This window comes from Canis lupus, chromosome 27 (assembly GCF_003254725.2).
Source record: "Canis lupus dingo isolate Sandy chromosome 27, ASM325472v2, whole genome shotgun sequence".
NCBI lineage: Eukaryota > Metazoa > Chordata > Mammalia > Carnivora > Canidae > Canis > Canis lupus.
Window position 1 is genome coordinate 23,743,017 of NC_064269.1, and position 17,340 is coordinate 23,760,356.

Here is a 17,340-nt window from a genome sequence, read left to right on the forward strand (position 1 = left end):
GTGAAGTTAGAAAAAGCAGGGGAGCACCTGGGTGGCTCAGTGGTTGAGCATCTGCCTTTGGCTCAGGTCGTGATCCCAGGGTCCTGGGATTGAGTCCCACATCAGACTCCCAGTAGGAAGCCTGCTTCTCCTTCTGCCTATGTCTCTGCCTCTCTCTGTGTCTCTTCTGAATAAATAAATAAAATCTTAAAAAAAAAAAAAGTTAGAAAAGCAGGGCATTGTTTGAAAGGTTTTCTGGCTAGGTCACACAGATAAGCCCAAATCAGTTTCTCCACCTGCCTTGTATAAAGAATTCTTTAAAGCCTGGTTTCTTTCTCATTGGTATCCCTCATAGACCCTTTCTAACCCTGCTCAGAATGCAGTAATTTAGGCCAGCAAAGTATTGTATCTGGTATTAAGAAAAATGCCAGCTGCGGTTGGTATAATAAAAAAATGGCTCTTTTGAGAGCTATAATTTTGTTCTTTCTAGAAGATGGAACAGAAAGGCAAACACCAAACAGCTCTAGAATGCCAGTAATAGGTTCAAGGAAATAACCCATTCAGTAATACTTTGGCCTCTTAGAACTCATGATAAAGACATGCTATTTAGATTCAACATGTGGGTTAAAGTAGATCTTCTGTTAGGTGACATAACATTTTGAAATAAAAGAGACATGTGGATTCAGTGTGTGGCTTGAAAGAGATAATTCTGTTTAAATAATGTTAGACAATTTTTAAACAAGCAGGCATGGAATAAGAATCAGATCCCAGGTAATAAATCTAGTAAGGGATCCTCAGTGTTTTAAAATTTAGAACATGGAAACTAAAATCCCAGTTTAGATATATAAGGGTTTGTATCACTTTGAAAGTAGTTTCAAATCCTTTCTTTTAAAATAAAAAAAATACTATTTGAGGATCACATGCTTTGCTGATAATAACTTTATAACTTATTTCATTTGTACATTAGCCTAAAAATATATCTGGACATTTTAATAAAGGGGTTGGGAATGTTGATTATTTTTTGAGGGAACGTTACGTCTGAAATTTGTTCAGTGCAAGAGTCAGCTGTGAGGAAGGTACATAACATATAGTCATTTACTTCTACATAAAGTAAATGTTTAATGTTTTTAATCTACTAAGCTTGTTTTATATTCTTTGTAGTTGCTTATGAGTAATGTTTTCACTTTTTGTAAAACTACTTTATGAGAACCAGTGAAAGACTACTGATGCACAGCATATAAGTTTTTAAATGTTTGGCAAGGTCTGTAAAAGCAAAAAAGTGACTTTATGTTTTCTGTACATTGGTAATTTGCTCTGTCCCAGAATGCCAGAGGCCTTATGCCAGTGTATAAACACAGCAAGTGATGAAAAGAGAATGGCCAGACACTGGATCTCATTGACTTCTGGATTGATGATCCAGTTCACAAATTAAGAAGTTTCATATACCTTTTAAAGAAGGTACTTAATAATGCATGTTTTATTTTCGATTTTTAAAAATTTTTAAAGATTTATTTATTTGAGGGAGAGATAGAGTGCGTGTAGGGAAAGGGGCAGAGGGAGAGAATCTTCAAGCTGATTCCCCTCTGAGCAGAGCCCCATGCAGGGCTTATCCCATGACCTATGAGATCATGACTTAAGTCAAAACACTTAACCTGGAACACCTGGGTGGCTCAGTGGTTGAGCATCTGACTTTGGCTCAGGTCATCACCCCAGAGTCCTGGGATCAAGTCCTGCATTGGGCTCCCCACAAGGAGCCTGCTTCTCCCTCTGCCTATGTCTCTGCCTCTCTCTGTGTGTCTTTCATGAATAAATAAATAAAATCTTAAAAAAAAAAAAAGACACTTAACCAAACTGAGCTACCCAGGTTCCCCAATAATGCATGTTTTAAATAGATACTTTTACATATTAAATCTGGGTTCTGTTTTTGAAAATAAAAATAGGTTTTCCTCAACATTTTTTCACATTTAAAAATATACTCATTCATTTAGTAAGTATTCATTTGTGCAAGGGATGTAAAGATTCTAATATTGAAATAATTTTTTATTTTTTTATTTTTTAAAATATTTATTTATTTATTCATGATAGACACACACAGAGAGAGAGAGAGAGAGAGAGAGAGAGAGGCAGAGACACAGGCAGAGGGAGAAGCAAGCTCCATGCCGGGAGCCTGATGCGGTACTGGATCCTGGGACTCCAGGATCGCGCCCTGGGCCAAAGGCAGGCGCCAAACCCCTGAGCCACCCAGGGATCCCCCTGAAATAATTTTTAAAACATTTTTTTCTTATAGATATGAACTCCAAAGCTTACATTCTCCAAACTGTTAGCTGATGAAATAACCTAAAACCCTTTCCTCTTTTAAAGGATCATTTTTCTTACTAAAGAAGCATGGTATAGTTTAAAAAAAAAAAAATTTTGATGTCCTGTTGCAGTGATTCCTCCAAGAACTTGTAGAAATCAGTTATCCTTCGGTTTATTGCCTCATCTGCTCATTTATTTTTTTAAAGATTTTATTTATTTATTCATGAGAGACACAACAGAGAGAGAGACAGAGACAGAGACAAGAGAGGCAGAGGGAGAAGCAGGCTCCACGCAGGAAGCCTGACGCAGGACTCGATCCCGGGACTCCAGGATCAGGCCCTTGACTGAAGGCAGGCGCTAAACCACTGAGCCACCCAGGGATCCCTTCATCTGCTCATTTAAAAACTGTTGCAGATTACTATTGATTACATGCCTATTTGTGTACAGGACCTTGTAAACATTTTCCTTACAAAATTATTGTGACAGAGTAATTTCATTCCCAGTTTATATGGAAAGAATTGGAGAGAGAGGGAGAGAGAGAGAGAGAGAGAGAGAGAGGAGAAAGATGAATTATCTAAACCCACATACTTTAGTTGTGACAGAGTCAAGATGTGAAGCTAATCCTGCCTGTCTTCAAAGCTTGTGCTCTTTGCATGATGCTTGGCAGTCTCTCTTCAGTAAAGTTGGAATGGACGATCTCTAAAATCCTTTAAAACATGAAAACATATCCAGATCCAACACCCCTGGATGAAACGCCCTCAGATGCAGCCATGATATTCTATTCTAAGCTTTGATCTGTCCCTTAGGACACACACACAATTTTGTCTTATTAGCCTACTTACATATTTACCTTTCCCTTGTATAATACCTGGTTTACCATTAGCCCAAAGTTTGGGACTCAGTTTCTTCTTGATGAATGAATGACAATTTAAAAATGCCATGTCGGGCAGCCCAGGTGGCTTGGCGGTTTAGCGCCACCTTCGGCCCAGGGTGTGATCCTGGACACCCAGAATCGTGTCCTGTTGGGCTCCCTGTATGGAGCCTGCTTCTCCCTCTGCCTGTGTCTCTGCCTCTCTCTCTCTCTCTCTCTCTGTCTCTCATGAATAAATAAATAAATAAAATGTTTTTAAAAATGCCATGTCTTAGGCAGATTTTTACTGACTACATTAAAGTCTATAAATGTGGCAAATTTGATGCAATTTGAACAAAAAAAAACGTTTTGGGTACAATATCCAAGTAAGTGGATGGAATAATCTTGGGAAAAGTTTATAAAATTACTATCTCCATTAAAAGGTAAAAATTTGTAATAAGAAATAGCATAGAGCTAAAAAAAAATGTACAAGAACAACTCTGGCTTTCATTACAAAAATTGATAATGCACACATTTTCTTTCTGATATCACAGAAGTGAAGCATCCACCATAGGATAATAAAGGTAGAGACCGTAGCTACTTGTCAAGTGTTCCATTTCACTCTATGTCAGTTGCCTTTAAAACTGAAAGCTTCCTTAAAAAAAAAAATTAAAAAATAAAACTGAAAGCTTCCTATAGTAGATATATTTAAATCCAAGCCAAATGCCACTTTTTAAGATCTTGAAGCAAAAAACCAAATACCACTGTTTTTTTCCAAAACAATTATAGTAATCTATAAGATAAGAACATTTATAGTATTGACAGTGTATAATAGAATATCAATTAATTTATTCTATCATGTAATATATATATATATATATATATATAATTTTTTTTATTCCAACCTCTTGGGGTATCTATCTAGCAGTATAGGGTATGTAGCTAAATTTTATCAAAGTTTAATTACATTTGTTCTTAATGTAAAAGACCAATTCATAGATGTTTATAATTTGCGTAACCTAACAAATACTCTTTTAATAAATTGGAATGATGCCACTAAGACTTTTGATGAGGGAGTCTGCCTTTTCTCTCTTGTTCAATAAGAGAGCCACTAAAAGAAACTTTAGTTGTAAATGTAGAACCACTTAAGTTAGCTTTTATTTATTATATTTTAGTTCATTCAACAAATATTACTATCTGTCTTGCCATGTGCTATGTTCTGGAGATACAATGGTAGCGAAGAGAGAGATTTCTGCCTTTTTATTTTTTTTAAAAATGTATTTATTTATTCATGAGAGACACCGAGAGAAAGAGAGAGAGAGACAGAGACAGAGACAGAGGGACAGGCAGAGGGAGAAACAGGCTCCATACAGGAAACTTGATGTGGGACTTGATCCCAGGACTCCAAGATCACACACTGAGCCAAAGGCAGATGCTTAACCACTGAGCCACCCAGGCATCCCGATTTCTGCCTTTTTAAGGCTTACATTAGAGTAGAGCCTCTTTCATTAGGCAGAAATTTTAAAGGCAGGACAACTAATGATTTTTAGATACTTCAAGTGAAATGCCAATTGAGAATAACAATAGTTCCAGTAAATAAATTAAACCAGGTAAAGTCCTATCCAAATTATAATGCTGATAGTCTAAGTAACACCAATTATTAGGAAAAAAATCCCTGCAAAGATTAACCATTGCTTTGAAACAAAGAGTTAAATTTCTGGTAAATTTTTTTTGAAGGAAGAAACCCAGTTTACTTTTAGTGTCAGAATTCTAGGCCTTTCCCCTTCTTCTTGAGTGAGTTTGCTCTTATATTTCCTTTATTTGGATTAGAACTCCTAGCAATTTACTTTGATTTTGATCATTTCACTTCAAACCATATATCTATTTCATTTGAGTGGAATAAAACAATACTGGGGAAATGACAGCTTCCACAGATTCTTTTCTTATTATTTTAAGTTGAGTAATCCCGATGAGGATTTCCCTTATGCATAGAATTGTACGTTATCAATCAAGGACTTCTCTCTGTTCTTATGAAGTTTACTTTATTCATTCAACAAGTTGTTATAGGATGTCTACTTAGTGCTAGGCATTACTCTGTAGAGCTGGGGATCCCACATTGAACAAAACGAACCGGTAACCTGTTTTCATAAAACTTATACTCTGTGGAAGAGTCAATAAATAAATAACTATATTCATAAAATACAACATATGGTGTTAACTACTATGAACAGAATAAAAATTAAATGATGTGACCAAAAGTGAGATGATGGCTTCCTTAATTTCATTGTTCAGGGCAGGCGGCCTGAGGAGTTGGCATTTAAATTACTCTCTGGTTGGAGCTGATAGTTTGTTTATTATCTTTTCCATTTAAATGTAAGCTCTCTGAAACATAAACATTTTTGTCTGTATTAGACACTATAGTATTTTCAACACCTAAGATAGTGTGAGGGACATAGAAGGAAGTAGGTGGGTATATGCAAAATAAAGGAAAGAGAAAAGTCCATCATTTAAAGTGGCTCTCTACTGGGGGAAATTTGTCATTGTCTGGAGACATTTTTGGTTCTTATAGCTAGGTAGGAAATGCTGCTGGCATCTAGCCAGAGATCCTACACAGTCCCCAGAAAAGGAATTTTCTAGTCCAAAACATCAACACTGCCAAGATTAAGAAATCTGGATCTAGGACAAGGCTTTCCCATGGGAAACAATTGGAGTACAAAGACCCTAATATGGGAGCAACTTTAAAAAATGGTCTTGAACACATTTGAACTTTATGTATTGATATTGGAAGAACTCAAAGAAGGCCATGTGACTGAAGCATTTTTACAATAGAGAAATGGAAGAAATGATGTCAAAGAAGGTAAGGGCTAGATCATTCAGGGCTTTGTAAGGGTAAGGAGTTTGGATTTTATTCAATGTACAATGTAAAGCTGTGAAATGATTTTATACAAGTGTGTGACATCATCGGATTTACCTTTCTAAATGGATCACTCTGAACTTTTGCTGGAGAATAGCTTCTAGTAGAAGTAGAAGTAGGTAAAATAGTTAGAAAATAATTGTAATCATGAAGCAAGAGATTATGATGGCTTGGATTAAGAGATAGTACAGGAAATAAAGATTAATGGGCTAATTTATATGTTCTAGAGTTGAAAGGATTCCCAATGAATTAGATATGGAAGACAAAAGAATATAGCAATATATGGATGGTGATGTCTCTTACTGAGAGGGAGATGACTGAAGCTGGTTCCCTTCCTTCATGACTTGTGTCGCATTACATTAAGGAATGTTCTGACCTATACTTCTGTGGAACCTATAGAACTATAGCAATCACTCAAATGGTTATGATGCCTGTAGTTGTTAAACAGTAGGAAGAACTGAAATAGAATATATTTGCCTCTTATGTCAGTAATCCTTCATTCCAAGGGAATTGAAGGAGGACTAGCATAGATTAAAACACTTAAAAGTGCAAAGAACTGAAACATGAAAATAGATTACTACTAATGACACACTCAAACATGAACTCATATCATTAGCTATCTGAATCTGATTGAACTAGGCCATGGTTGTTTCCCCATAGTGTTGTATACTTGTATGATTCTTAAAAATCTAAATCTAAGAGAAGAAATAGTATCTACTCTTTTTGTTTGGGAGGCCTCTGGGTTTTCCCATGATGTTGTTTACATACACATACACACACACACACACACACACACACACATACATTCTTAAAGTCTAGGATATTTGTGACCCTTACTGGTTTCTCCAATATTCATAGATCGCTTACTCAACTCCCTTAAGCCAAAGCCAGAATTTCTATGTAACTCATGTAAGATAATATATCTCCCCATTTCTCTTGACTATACAGCATTCCTAAACCTGAGAGTGGTTTAAAGGAAAGTGACTCACTCATTAAAATTTTAAATAATTTGGTATATACCAGGTCTACTAGTAGGTAATGAGAGTATAAAAGTTGGTGATTTACAGTTGTGACTGTCACAGCTATCTCTGCTGACTTTAGGAAACAAATGTGAAAATAAAATTTATAGTTTAAAGGTTAAATAGTATAATAAAGATGTGCACTGTGTGGGTTCCAAAAGAAGGGAACTATTATCAAAATTGAGATAAGAGCTTAAAGAACAATACATATGACCTGGAACATGGAGAATGAATATTTAGGGAAGGAATAGCCAGGGTAAGTAAGACACTTGTGAAGGGTGGTATCCTTTGTGAGGGATGGTAGAAAAATCATTGTGGCTAGAATTTAGAATACACAAAAGAAGTGAGAAGTTTGGATCATAATTAGAAGGACCTTATTCATTCTTAAGAATGAGTTGACATTTTATTCCAAAGACATTGAGGAACAAGTGGCAATGTTTAAACAGGAATGACATGACTAAATTTGGTTTTTAGGAAGATAATTTTGGTACCCATTTGGAGGATAGACTTGTAGAGAAAAAAAAAATAGTGACAGAAAGTTTTATTAAAGGCTACAGGTGTGTTTGGATGGCTCAGTTGGTTGAGTGACCAATTCTTGATTTAAGCTCAGGTTTTGATCTTAGGGTCATGAGTTCAGGGCTCTTAAAAAGGGAAAAGAAAAGTTTGCTACAACTCATGAAAAAAGATGAAGAATGTCAGTGGAGATTATCAGCTTTAATCCGGTTGGTAGTGAAATGAAATAGAGAGGCCAGGTAAAAGTTGGTTGAGGCAGGCTTTTAATGGACGTGTTCTCCGACGAGGTTCTGCGGCCCTACAAGGGAGTGAAGTCGGGGAAGTCATGGGGCCGGGGAAGTCATGCCCAAAGGGAGTACATGTGAGCTTTTAAAGGGGGGAGGGGTAAGGGGTTATGTCTGTATGGGGTAATAGGTATTAGGGCATATTACTGGTGGAATCGGTATGAGGCAATAACTGCTTATGTCCTTATATGGGGTTTGGGTAAGGTGAGGTTCAGATTTCCTTATAGGTCCTGTCTCCCCCTGATGATATGTCCTTGGATGGTCTGCTGGTGGTGGGAAAGTTCCGAGGCAAGGGTAACAAGATAGAGGGTCCACCACCATTTTGTTGGTGCTTCTCTATCCCCTTTGTACCTGCCGGCCCAACAGAGATGGGGAAGGGAGCCAGGAACAAGAACTTTCCCTACTTACTCTACAACAGTATTTATGTTATGATGTCCTTTGTGTAAAGGAAATTGTTATGAATTGAATTGTGTCCCTATAAAAATTCATATGTTCAAATTCTAACTTCTAGTACCTCAGAATGTGACTGTACTTGGGAGATAAATCCGAATAGAGGTAATTAAGTTAAAATTTGGCCACTAGGGTGGATCCTAAATCCATATGACTACTGTCTTTATAAGAAGAGGAAATTTGGACATGTATAGAAAGTGATGACATAAAGACATAGGAAGAAGCTGACCATCTACAAGCCAAGGAGAAAGGTTTGGAGTAGCTCTTTCCTCATAGCCCTCAGAAGGAACAAATCCTGCTGAGACCTTAGTTTTGGACTTCTGGCCAATAAACATAAATTTCTGTTCTTTAAGCCACCCAAACTATGGTACTTTGTTACAGCAGCCCTGGTAAACTAGTACAGAAATATTCTGGTAAATGTTTGAATCTTCATTTACAAGAGTATCATATTAATAAAAATAATTGTAGTTACCTCTGAAGGAACAGTATTCAGAGATCTTTCACTCTATACCCTTTTATAATTGCTGATTATTTACTCATGTGAACACAGCAATATTGAGGAAAACATTTAACTAATTAAAACTAAAACTAAAATTATTTTGAGAAAAAAAATTATCATGATTTGTTGATATAATCCATACAGGAGGAAAGTAGTTGAGAAAAGAATTGAGGATGTTGTTAATGTTTCTAACTTAGAATGTTGATTGATAATGCTTTAAAAAATGGGGGAAAATGCAGAGTCCCACCATATACATGTTGAATTTTAAAACTGAGATCTACATTCAGAGATACCTGTTCTGCATCTCTAAGTAAGTGACTAGGGCTGGAGGACAAACTCAGAGTGGGCATAAACCTTAATATTTCATTGACTCTGAGACAGTATTCATTGTAAGACTCAGAGAGTTTAAAATATACAAAGTGTGTATCTGAGAATCAATGAAATATGAATAAGGGGAGACAAAAGGATTTTGTTAATCTTTCATATACTGAATGCCAAAATGGTATTTGCTTATACTTACCAACAAACAAGTATATTTCTTTATACATTGATATTACACCAGTTATATAAATGGATAATGTCACCTTAAACTTTTAAGTTATATTTCCACATATTATACATGATATATATTTTTCTATGTGAATGATAATAAAATTGTAGAAAATTTTCTTAAAAAGTATAAAAATATTAAAATGGCTTAAAAAAAAATAAAATGGCTTATAATCCCTTCACCTACAAATAGCCCCTATTAATACATAGGTAAGTTTTCTTCCAATCTTTTATTCTATAAATCTAGGTATGTGCATATATTGAGATATTTATACCAATATTTTCTTTCTTTTTTTAAATTGAGGTATAACTGACATGCAGTACTATATTAGTTTTGGACATAAAACATAATGATTCAGTATTTGTGTATATTGTGAAATAATCACCGCAATAAATCTGATTAACATCTATCATTATACACAGTTCCAAAAATTTTTTTCTTGTGATGAGAACTTTTAAGATTTACTTTCTTAGCAACTTTTCAGTATGCAATACAGTATTATTATCTATAGTCACCATGCTGTAGATGACATACACATGACTTATTTATTTTATACCTGGATGTTTATACCTTTTGATCCATTTCACCTATTTCACCCATCCCTTACCCCTACCTCCAGCAACTACTAATCTGTTCTCTGAATTTATGAGATTGGGTTTTTGTTTGTTTCTCTTTTTCTTTTCAGATACCATATAAATGAAATCATGTGGTGTTTGTCTTTTTCTATTTGACTTATTTCACTTAGAATAATGCCTTTAGGATCCATTTGTACTGTCACAATGGCAAGATTTTATTCTTTTTTATCATTGAATAATATTCCTGTGTGTGTGTGTGTGTGTGTGTGTGTGCACTATATTGTCTTTATCCCTTCATCTATCAATGGACATAGGTTGTTTTTATATCATGGCTACTGTAAAAAAATGCTGCTATAAACATGGGGGTTCATGTATCTTTTTAAGTCAATATGTTTGCTTTCTTTGAATAAATACCCAGAAGTGGCATTTCTGGATCATATGATAGTTCATTTTTAATTTTTGAGAAACATTCATACTATTTTCCATAATGGCTACACCAATTTACATTCCCACCAACAGTGCACAAAAGTCCCCTTTTTTCCCACATCCTTGCCAATGCTTGTTGTTTCTTCTCTTTTTAGTAATAGCCATTCTATCCAGTATGAGGTGAGATCTCATTGTGGTTTTCAATTGCATTTCCCTGATGATTAGTGATGCTGAGTATCTACCTTCAGGTACTTCCTAGCCTTCTCTATGCCCTCTTTGGAAAAATATTTATATTCTCTGCTCATTTTTTAATTGAATTTTATTTTATTTATTTGTTTTATTTTATTTTGTTTGCTCTTGAGTTATATGAGTTATTTATTTATTTTGGATATTAACTTTTTTTTATCAAATATATAATTTACTCACATTCAGTAGGTTGCCTTTTCATTTCAAACGTTTTCATGGATGTTTCATTTCTACCCAGTTTTTTCCACCTAGCTTTACATCACTAACAAGCTCCCATACCATTAAATATTCTTAAAAAATAATATTTTCATGGGTGAAAAATACAATCTGGATGTTCCATAATTATTTGATGATTTCCATTTGACATTAAGATTGTTTTTAATATTTCATTTAAAACACTTTTTAATACTTCATTTCTTACATTTTCTAGGGCTAGACTTTTTGATGAGAGGAAGGAAGAGGGGAGAAAAAATCTTAAGCAGGCTCCACACCCAGCACAGAGCCTGACACAGGGCTCAATCTCATGACCTGAGATCATGACCTAAGCCAAAATCAAGAGTTGGACTGAACCAACCAAGTGCCCCTGGGCTAGATTTTTTTATAAGTGAAATTATTCCTTGAAGATAATGAGGATTACAAGACCTGATATGAATTGCTTTTTCTAGTATATATTTCTAGAAAAGTGGCTACTGATGATGTGTGAAGATTTACATCATACCATGACTTGAATGTTTTCTTTAAAAAACTTCCCAGTATAGGGGATCCCTGGGTGGCTCAGTGGTTTAGCGCCACCTTCAGCCCAGGGTGTGATCCTGGGGTCCCGGGATCAAGTCCCATGTTGGGCTCCCTCCATGGAGCCTGCTTCTCCCTCTGCCTGTCTCTCTCTCTCTCTCTGTGTCTCTCATGGATAAATAAATAAAATCTTAAAAAATTTAAAAAAAAAACTTCCCAGTATATATTTAGATTATTTACTATTAGAATTCTAATTGTAATAATCATATTGTTGTTATTTTAGAATAAGTGTTTTTCTGCTCAATGGAATCCAAATATCTGAGCTATAATAAATTATTAGCAATAATTTATTGGACACCTGTCCTGAATAATGCTGGCTATTCATAATGAGTATAATGCATGATTCTTGACTTCTATTCACTCATAATTTTTCTTCTAGGTATTTATTCTCTAGCCTATCTAAATTATATAAAAAACTTTATTTATATTCCAAATGGGCCTATGGAAAATATAAGCCACTAACTATTGCTGCTACTTCCTAAAAGCACATGCTTTTTCAGCACAAATTGTTAGAAAAACAGTGAGATGGGGAAGGTTGACTGAGTTATAACAGATTCTCCTATCTAATTACATATACAGGTGGCAAATGCATTATTAAAATAGTGCTTAGTGTCTTATATTAAAGTGAAAATTGTAATTAAAAAGTGTGTTCTCTCCTGCTGCGAGTACTTTACCATAGGGTTCTTGTCTATCTGGTGAATTTTAAAAGAACAATTAAAAGTGATATTGTGGGATCCCTGGGTGGCGCAGTGGTTTGGCGCCTGCCTTTGGCCCAGGGCGCGATCCTGGAGACCCGGGATCGAATCCCACGTCGGGCTCCCGGTGCATGGAGCCTGCTTCTCCCTCTGCCTGTGTCTCTGCCTCTCTCTCTCTCTCTCTGACTATCATAAATAAATAAATAAATACCTTAAAAAAATTAAAAAATTAAAAAATAAAAGTGATATTGTTCTTGTTTCAGTGAAATGCTCACATTTTTGGTGTGTCAAATAAGTATTTTAACCTGACAAAGAAGATTCATAGCATACTTTAACTATCCTGAACATGTTATTTATTGTAAGTGACTGCTGTGGTTTCTTTTCCAAGTCTTGAATTTAACTATAATCTTTGGTGGCTATAATGTGATCTCTGAATTTTTCAATCGTATTTCATTATTTCATGATAGTCTGAATTTATATTCTCAGTCTTGAATATTTTCCCTGTTAGTTATATCCTATTTTTGAAGAAAATCTCTGAGTGGCATATGAGAAAACTGTGTAAAGTTTGATTGGCCATAGATTTTCCCCCCTTTTTAATGTAGACTTCCTTGGTTCTAATTGTTCAAGCTTCTTCTCTGAGAAAAGGAGAATCATATTACTGATAATAATTACTTGGTCTCTTAATAATTATGGTTATTAAATGTTCATGTTTTTGTCTTGCCTCTTTAATTTGGTAAAAAACTACTTAGGGCAAGGAGCTGTGCTTTAGGCCTATTTTTATTTTCATCAGATCCCAGAATAGAATATTAAAATAGTAGATGCTCACCCAAGAATTTTTTTATTTACTTGTAAAATTAAAAACTATAGATTATTACTTGTTATACATAAAAAACAATCAAAATATTTGTTCATTCTGATATTTTTAAAAGGGAAATAGCCATCACTTTTCACTATTGAGTTAAAAATCTAAAAGAAAGTAAGTGTATGTTTGTGTGTTAACCTTCTGTTTAGAAGAGTTCTCTGTGCAATGGAATCATTGTCATTAGATAATCACTGTCTTTTCATTTCCCTTTTCTTGTATGTTTTATTGCTGTGTTATTTTCAGGGACTCCTGAAAGCCTAGCTGAGAAGGAGAGGCAGCTCATGGGTATGATCAATCAGCTGACCAGTCTGCGGGAGCAGCTACTGGCTGCCCACGATGAGCAGAAGAAACTAGCTGCATCTCAGATCGAGAAACAACGCCAGCAAATGGAGCTGGCCAAACAGCAACAAGAACAGGTGAGTATGAGCCAGAGACACAAATTCCTTAGGCATTGTTTTGCCTGCTCTTTATAGGTCACTCTCCTAGGCACACAAAGATCAATAAAATACAAAGTAAGGAAGCAAATAAACAAACAAAAAGCTTATCAACTACTGATTTCATTCAACAGGTGTTTGGTATGAGCTTTGAAGACTAAGTAGGATTCTACAAATGAAGTAAATTAATTGTGGCCAGGAAGTTTAGTTAGAAGCCTATTATAATAACTTATGTAAGTAGTGAGAATCTAAACTAGATAATTTAGAATATAAACTAAATGACCACAGAAAAAGAGAAGAAAACAATAAACAGGTGGGAAAATTATGATTAGTTGAATTTTTCCAGTGGGCAAAAAGAATGAGGAAAGATGTTGAGACTGGGTAATGGGTAGAGTCAGGAGGGGGGCAAAATTGGAAAAGCAGGTGATTTTATCATGTTTCATTAAAGCTCTCATCAGGTTGTCCAACTGGAGGTATGTAAAGAAAATCTAGAAATACTAAGCAACAGTTTGGAAAGGAGGACTGAACTAGATTTCTTAGATTATTTACATAGAGATTATAGTTTAAACCACTGCGGCAAAAATAAAAAATAAAAAAAATAAACCACTGGGGCAGATAAGTTTCATTAATTTATTCAACAAATAGTAATCAAGTGCCTCTTATATGCCCGCCACTATGCTAACTTCTGAGTCCATATCAACTAACCAGAAAGACAGAACCCTAAATTCCAGTGGAAAGAGAGAGATAATTAACAAAGGAAAAGAGAAATTAACAAAAATATTTTAGACAGTGATAAGTTATTTGATGAAATGTAATTAGAATAATTTAATAAATATTGATTGGTATGACAAGGCAATATTTCTTAGATTGGGTGGTAGGATCTGGCAATAGAGCTCAGATCTAAACGACATACAAGAGGCAGCCATATTTATATCTAAGGCCAGAGTGTCTTGTGCAGGGGAATGGCAGGTTTGTAAGCTGTAAATTAGAATAATGATGCTATCATTAGAAAATGGAAAGGAATTAGGGGTAGATCCATAGGAAATACTGTATATATCTGATAAAGAAAGGAAAATGAGCAATACCAGAAGAACAAAGCTATTAGATTTGTCATTTAGTTTCTCACTGCAACCCTTTTAAAACTGCGGCTTCTATGGAGCTTTAATAGTAGAAATGAGGCATAAGAATTGATAAAGGAGTAGGAAAATGGAGGCAATGTATAAGAATCATTACTTAAAATTGGTATCAATGGGAAAGGAAGGAAGAGGTCGTGATAGGATGAATTTATATACAGAGATGGCACATCTTTTCTGGGCCTAACTCCCTTTTGCCATCTCATGTTCTGGGCTCTGTCCATTCACCATCCCAAGTGGAGGAAGACCATTATTTAGTCAAGGGTATCTGTGTGTCCATACATCCCTGCAAAACCTTAACAGTTATTAAAGTGTAAACTAGTAGAATTGAAAGAAAAAATATTCAGATTACATTTGAGGAGACCCACTTTCAGATTATTCTTCCCTACTTCGTGGTTTATCTCTGCTTGAAAGATGATGCTTTCATGTTTAATAAAATACTTCATCATTTTCATTAAAGATATATTTGGCCTGTTCTTGAATATGGTCTATATTTCTCTTGCTTTACTCCTATGATAAGAGTTTGGAATGCTCACCTGTGACAGTTTAGAAAAACACTACTCTTTTCTTGTTTATCATTCTCAATACTTTCAAACACTTGAATACTAGAAAACTCTAGAAGCTTCTGAAATGTAGGTCAGATGGGGATATAGTAGAGAGTCCCTATTTTGGTAGGTCCAAGGGCATATTTGTCCTAAAAAAAAAAATCTGACATAGATTTCACTAATAGAAAGAAAAATCTTCTTTCTTCTCTTTCATGTTCTGACCCATCCCCACATATCATCAAAGGATTCTAGATTTTTTATTTTACTTTTTCTGACACCATCCTTGGAATTTTAGAAATCATTAGGTTCTTCCAAAATTCCTTTCCTGTGTTGGAAAGATACTAAGCAATGATGCCTACACAGCCTGAGAGAAGATCCTTTGTGAAAGCTTCAGGTCAGGTTTCAAGAGTCTATTTTACTTAGATCTCCTGTATCATCCAGTGCTGGCATGCATATTCACCACTTTGTGGTCACTGATCTTTTCATCAGGACATAGAGAAATCTCTGAAGGGCATTTAATATTCCTTAAGATTCAGGTTGGGTGTCTTTTCTTGAGAACTCCTTTTCTGACCCTCCTCCCCAAACTCCCTATTCATTGTCCCTACTCTGTGTACTCTAATATACCCATTATAGCCCTTAGAGATTCTAATGAACCTGTTCACTGGTCAGCCTTTCCTCTGGACTCTGAACTCCATTCTGCACTTTTTCATTCAATAAATACCTATTGGGCACCAATTTGATGTCAGGTCCTATTCTAGTTACTGAGTTACAGCAAAGAATAAAACAGACAAAAATCCTAATGTATTGAATTCTAATTAGGAAAAGATAGCAAACAAACAAGTACTATATAGTGGATTTGATAAGAGATATAAATAAAGAAGAGGATTAGAGATGAGAGTGCCAAGTAGAGAGAGAAGTCTTTTTAAAAATGAAAGACTATCAGGAAAGACCTCATTGATAGGTGACATTTGAGCAGAGACTTATAGGAAGTGGGGTAGTGAACAATGTAGTTATCTCAGAACAGAAGATTCCAGATGGAGGGAAAAGAGAATGCCGAGGTGCAGAGGCAGGTAGATCCTTGGGAGATAGAAGCATCCTAAGTGTGCTCAAGAGACAGGAGAGGAGAATGACAAGCATGGAGTGACAAACGGAGGAGTAGGAGAAGGTGAAACCAGAGAGGCAGCAGAAGCCAAATCATACAGGGTCTTGCAGGCATTGTATGGACACTGGCTTTTGCTCTGAGTGAGACAGAGAATTTTGAAAAGATGGATAACATGACACAACTTATTTTTTAAAAAGATCTTTGTAGATCCTAGTATATTATAGACTGTAGGGAGCAAAGGCAGAAGCAGAAAGAACAATAGGAGACTATTACAATAATCCAGCAAGAAACAACCATGGCTTGGAACAGGAGGAAGTGTGGAGGGGTGTGAGGTCATCAGTTTCTTGAAAAATGCTTAAGATGTGTTAAAAAGATTTAAATATCGGCTGAAATACTGATATGTAGGAGGAAAGGACCAGATTTCAGAAAAAAGAGTGATATTCCTTTTCCTACCATCTCCTTTCTGCCTTTCTTCAGGGAAAACAAAATGGATTTTTAAGAACCCTGTTCCAAAGACAAAATGAAAGCATTAAAATAACCATAATTGAGTTTAGTTTTGAACTTGTTGAATATGAAGTACCTTTGAGAATCTCATTGGAAAATGAGTCTGAAGCTGAAAGCAAAGGCATAGGCTAGACAGATTTTTAAGTACTTGGCATACATTCAGGAGTCGGGATACAGGGAAGAGAATTGAGTCTAAAATAGAGCCATATACAGCTATGACGTTGAATAGCTAGACATTGAATGGCTAGACAGAGTAGTTGAAGATAACTGAGAAGGAACAGATTGAGGGCAGAGCAAAACCAGGAAAATATGCTGTCATGGAAGCCAAGAAAGAAAGGTCAGGATCAAGGGAGAGAGCTTGAGTGTTAAATTTTGATGGAAGGACAAAAGGAGAAATCTAAAAAACACTTTAGAATTGAAAAAAATGAGGAGTGCCTGGGTGGCTCAGTCAGTTAAGCCTCTGACTCTTGATTTCAGCTCAGGTTGTGATCTCAGGGTCCTGTGATCAAGCCCCACTTTGGACTCCATCCTCAGCATGGATTCAGCTTGGGATCCTCTCCCTTTCTCTCTCCCTCTGCCCCCTACCCCACTCTTTCTCTCCCTCTCTTTCTCTAAAATAAATAAGTAAACATTAAAAAAGAATTTAAAAACAAGATTGGTGAATTTTATT

The 17,340-nt window shown here is 35.5% G+C and overlaps 1 protein-coding gene across 22 annotated transcripts in view; it reads left to right on the forward strand.

Annotated features, from left to right (window-relative positions):
* The window catches only part of SOX5 (SRY-box transcription factor 5), a 1,002,640-nt gene that overhangs the window by 785,677 nt on the left and 199,623 nt on the right, over nt 1-17,340 (forward strand). For all 22 annotated transcript variants that reach the window (XM_025455370.3, XM_035707446.2, XM_035707449.2 and 19 more), the window contains one exon: nt 13,196-13,368. In XM_025455370.3, coding sequence (XP_025311155.1) covers nt 13,196-13,368 — 173 coding nt within the window. The remainder of the gene's footprint in view (nt 1-13,195; nt 13,369-17,340) is intronic.